Below are 5,000 nucleotides of genomic sequence, written 5' to 3' on the forward strand. Positions count from 1 at the left end.
TCGGGGAGTGCGAGTGGAGAGGTCACTCGTACACAAATGGGTCAGATGGAGCCTCCCTGACCCAAACAAGGTCACGGATAGGGTCAAAGCTAACTCGTACAGCAACAGCATTTCGACGCGGTTTTAAGTTTTAGGACACTGCGTCTGTGATGCTGTTTTGATGAAAGTTCTATGACGTGCAGCAGAACGTCATACGTCTCGGCGCCCTATGTATGCGAGCTCATATCAGTGTCTTACGATGTGTAACCTATGTGCAGGGTACATGTTGACCAAAGTGTAAGATGACAAAACACTCGGAGGCCCTTGGGGGTCAGACAATCAAGATAGATAGGAAAGATCGAAGATATCTCAAAGGAAAAGACGTCAGGTCTCTAATCTAGCTGTATAGTTTACCTTGCGCCTCCTGCGACGATGCCTACATAGGTGAGACAGGACGAGCACTCCACGAACAACGAATCGACCAATACCGCAGCGCTCTCTGACGTCATGACAAGAGGAGCGTTTACGTTGTTCACGACGACACCGGCGACCCCCGCTCCGAGTGATCCCAAGCCTCCGTCATTAAATGGGACACGTTCACGACAATGGAAGGTGGTAGAAACGGCGTCAATACGTTCCCCTAACAATTTACACAACGCAACGGGGAGCCATGAATGAGCCAATCCCATCGCACGGTTAATCACGATATGACCTGACTGCTCAGCACTTGTATATATACACCTATGTATCTCTTGTTTTAATGTGTTCAAAACGTGAATGAATACAGTCACAGATGAAATATTATTGCCATGTTAATTTGTAAATTTGCTCTCTGGGTGTAAACTTGGCACCTGCTAGTCCATGATTAAAGCTTCGTTTATATGAGTGTCTCTTTGAATACACTAATCCCAGATATCTTATCACATTGTAATTACTGTTGCTTTTATATGATTGCTGTTGTTACTGTTTTTTTTTAATTTTATAATTAACTGACTTGCTCTCTGCGTGCTCTCTATTGGTTTTGTCAACCACCTAATCATCTAGCTGTAATGTTAGTGCGGCAACTACTACAGATTTTAAACTGTGAATGTCGAAAGATGAATGATCCCCGTGTGTGTGTGTGTGTGTGTGTGTGTGTGTGTGTGTGTGTGTGTGTGTGTGTGTGTGTGTGTGTGTGTGTGTGTGATGGAGTGTGTGTGTGTGTGTGTGTGTGTGTGTGTGTGTGTGTGTGTGTGTGTGTGTGTGTGTGTGTGTGTGTGTGATTGCGTGAGTGTGTGTGTGTGTGTGTGTGTGTGTGTATGTGTGTGGTCGTGCGTATGTTTCGCGACAAATGCACAGCATATTTCGGCCATTTCTCCGTACGAGTAAACAACGATAGTCTTATCAAACATGCAAAATATATATGTGCATATAAGTGTGTGTGTGTGTGTGTGTGTGTGTGTGTATGTGTGCGTGTGCGTGTGCGTGTGCGTGTGCGTGTGCGTGTGCGTGTGCGTGTGCGTGTGCATGTGTGTGTGTGTGTTTGGACACGCACACAAACCCAAAGACACAGAAAGAGTATATGTAATTTTGATGAAAACAGGCCACCGTTTTTAAGTCTATCCCTTGGCTTCATACAAACTCATCTGTAAGTTCGTACAGATGAGTTTGTACTCATCTGTATGTATGCAGATGCATACATATGTGCATGCGTGTGAGTATATCCCTACGGCTCCTCAATACCTGGAGCTGCGTTACTGCTCCGCTGCGTCGCCTCCGGAATGTTCGTCACCCAGGCGGTCTTATACCAAGCGGTGGAGATCTACGCCCCCGCTCTTGCCTCCGCCAGCGACTTCCCGCTATGGGTCTCCGTGGTTTCGTTGGACTCATCGCTTCGTTCAATATTGCTTTTGTGAGTTGGTTTCCTTTGTTTGTTTTTTTTATCTTGTTTTATAGCTGTTTCTGTTCGTTGGTGATGCAGTCGTATGAATGACGGAAGATTACGGTAAACGTTAGTATGTAAATGAAAACAGGATGAAATGGTGAGTTACTGTAAATAAGATTTTAGTAAATCTAAATATGGTAAACAATATTTAGATTACTTTACATTCAAAATTGCGATTTTTCGACATTTCCCCGTACGCTCAATAAGAAGAAATATATAATTCCTTAATGTATAGAGAAATTCGTACGAAAGCTACTGTTGATCCAAAATTGAACACTAAGATAAGATTCGATTCCGTACAGCCTTTATTACTAAAACGAACCAACCCGATTACCCGTTTCTAAAAGAGAGAAAAAAAAGATCCAACCCTCTATTTCGACGTGACTTAAAGAACTACTACCTATTCTTTCATTACTTTATTCACTTATCAATTTTAACAATCCAAAACTATATATATGACAAAACTGATGATGAGGTAAAGAACCTTTTATTTCCAGGGTGGTCTTAAGGCAGTAATATGGACAGACGTGTTGCAACTCTTCGTCTTCATCTCAAGGGCGCCTTTGACCTGGGAGGCTTTTCATACATCTGGGACACTGCTGTTCGCCACGGTCGCGCGGGCTCGCAGATATTTACGTGAGTTTGATCGCTCTGTAATCGGGCTAAAGGTGTTGCCATCGTTGCGATTCTTTTATTCTCTCTCTCTCTCTCTCTCTCTCTCTCTCTCTCTCTCTCTCTCTCTCTCTCTCTCTCTCTCTCTCTCTCTCTCTCTCTCTCTCTCTCTCTCTCTCTCTCTCTTCTCTCTCTCTCTCTCTCTCTCTCTCTCTCTCTCTCTCTCTCTCTCTCTCTCTCTCTCTCTCTTTCTCTCTCTCTCTCTTTATTTATTTATTTATTTATTTATTTATTTATTTCTCCTGCCGTACACAATTCTTTTATATAATGATTTTATTTCCATTTGATATTAGTCAATGACCTCTTAAATCATACATATAATATATAAGAAATAATATAAGACATTTAAGTCCCTTTATACAAGGATTTTGTTTCTACTTAGTATTAGTGAGTGGCCTATTAAATCATGTATTTGTTTCCACATAATAACATTGAGTCAAATCGTCTCCATTTAGGTACGGTTACCACCCCATGGAGAGACACACGTACCGTAGCTAATATCGTGCTTGGTGGCTTCGTGGCTAAGTTATATGGGTATGCATGCGCGCAGACGGCAGTTCAGCGGTATTCTAGTATGAAGAGTTTCGTCCACGCCTATCTGTAAGTTAGGGTTTAGGATAAGCGTGGATTTATTAGTCTGGTTGTGAGGTTTTTTTTATTTTTGCTGGTGTTGAGTTTTATGTTTGGGTGTTGTTGTTTTTTTCTGTTTGCTTGTCTGTCTGACTGTCTTTTTCTTTCTCTTTCTCTCTCATTCTCTCTTTTTCTCGCTCTCTCGCTCTCTCCTTCTCCCTCTCCCTCTTTCTCTTTCTCACTCTACCTACCTATATATCTATACATCCTATCTATTTATCTATCTATCTATCTATCTATCTCTCCCTCCCTCCCCAACTCTCTCTTTATGTTCTCTCTCTCTCTCTCTCTCTCTCTCTCTCTCTTTATGTTCTCTCTCTCTCTCTCTCTCTCTCTCTCTCTCTCTCTCTCTCTCTCTCTCTCTCTCTCTCTCTCTCTCTCTCTCTCTCTCTCTCTCTCTCTTTCTCTCTCGCTCCCTCTCTCTATGTCGCTCTCTCTCTCTCTCTCTCTCTCTCTCTCTCTCTCTCTCTCTCTCTCTCTCTCTCTCTCTCTCTCTCTCTCTCTCTCTCTCTCTTTCTTTCTCTCTCGCTCCCTCTCTCTATGTCGCTCTCTCTCTCTCTCTCTCTCTCTCTCTCTCTCTCTCTCTCTCTCTCTCTCTCTCTCTCTCTCTCTCTCTCTCTCTCTCTATCTCTCTATCTATCTATCTATCTATCTATCTATCTATCTGTGTATGTATTTCTCTCTCATATTTTTTTCTTATTTCTTCTAGGTCTATATATCTTCTAATTCCCTTCTGCACGCTAAGCGTCTCTCTCACCATGTTAGCAGGTCCGTTTTACACACCCAATTATTTGAACATAACAACCCGTGAAATATTACCGTAATTTAAACCACCCTTGAGTACTGACCTCCCCAAAAGCACAACTGACGAGAGATATTTCATAAACACTGAGCAGGGTTAGGGATGTTCGCTACGTACGAGGGCTGCGACCCCCTGGCGGCCGGACTCATCACCAAGAAGGTCCAGATCCTGCCCTTCTACGTCATGGATCGCCTCAGCTCCATCCCGGGGCTGCCGGGGCTCTTCGTGGCCTGTATCTTCTCCGGGTCCCTTAGGTGGCCTTTCCCTCGGTTGTTTGTGTCTTGGAGTGGTTGTATTGTGTGTGTGTGTGGGGGGGGGGGGTTGTTTCAAAGTATTCGTTATTTTATTTGTATATTTGTTTCTCTGGTTTAAATTTGTTGTTTTTGTTTCGAGTACAAGTTAACGGTTTGATTGTGAGATTGTTTCAAAACGATCCAGAATATGTTTCATACCTGCATCCTAGTCCTCGTATGCCTCCATCATTAGTATTTACTTTTACGAAACTGTTTTAAAACGCTCCAGGAAATATTTCTGTCTTCCTACTTCCTCTCTCTTGTCATGTACCTATCGAAGAATTACAGCTACATTTATGCATTTCTTTCCTTTCATTTAGATCAGTGAATCTCTTCCCATTCATTTACACTTTCTCTCTCGTCCTCTCAGCACCATTTTCTCTGGCGTGAATTCTCAAGCCGACGTCACCTGGGAAGACGTTTTCTCGCGAAGGGATGCGCAAGCTTCTCCAAGACGACGCAAGCTTGGAGAGTTCTTCGGTGAAACTAATTTTCTCTTTTGTTGGAGATGCGGGCGTGTCGAATGATTGATGTGGAAGCGAGAATGAAGTGGAGAATTATTGCAGATTTTATGGGAGATAATTCACTTGGCAACGATAATATAAGACGTAAAAAAAACAGTCATATAACACAGACATTAGTCATTTAACATACTCATCAGTCATTTAACACACACATCAGTCATTTAACACACACATCA

At 42.7% G+C, this 5,000-nt stretch overlaps 2 protein-coding genes across 2 annotated transcripts in view; both read left to right on the forward strand.

Annotated features, from left to right (window-relative positions):
- The window catches only part of LOC125025172 (sodium-dependent multivitamin transporter-like), a 7,898-nt gene extending 7,064 nt beyond the window's left edge, over positions 1–834 (forward strand). Inside the window, exon 12 of the mRNA XM_047613150.1 lies at positions 1–834. This exon is cut by the window's left edge and continues 7 nt beyond it. Coding sequence (XP_047469106.1) covers positions 1–127 — 127 coding nt within the window. The 3' untranslated portion in view covers positions 128–834.
- The window catches only part of LOC125025173 (sodium-dependent multivitamin transporter-like), a 10,662-nt gene continuing 5,900 nt past the window's right edge, over positions 239–5,000 (forward strand). Inside the window, exons 1-7 of the mRNA XM_047613151.1 lie at positions 239–276; positions 1,651–1,870; positions 2,401–2,539; positions 3,031–3,175; positions 3,915–3,973; positions 4,102–4,276; positions 4,671–4,780. Coding sequence (XP_047469107.1) covers positions 239–276; positions 1,651–1,870; positions 2,401–2,539; positions 3,031–3,175; positions 3,915–3,973; positions 4,102–4,276; positions 4,671–4,780 — 886 coding nt within the window. The remainder of the gene's footprint in view (positions 277–1,650; positions 1,871–2,400; positions 2,540–3,030; positions 3,176–3,914; positions 3,974–4,101; positions 4,277–4,670; positions 4,781–5,000) is intronic.

Source organism: Penaeus chinensis, chromosome 4 (assembly GCF_019202785.1).
Source record: "Penaeus chinensis breed Huanghai No. 1 chromosome 4, ASM1920278v2, whole genome shotgun sequence".
Classification (NCBI taxonomy): Eukaryota; Metazoa; Arthropoda; class Malacostraca; order Decapoda; family Penaeidae; genus Penaeus; species Penaeus chinensis.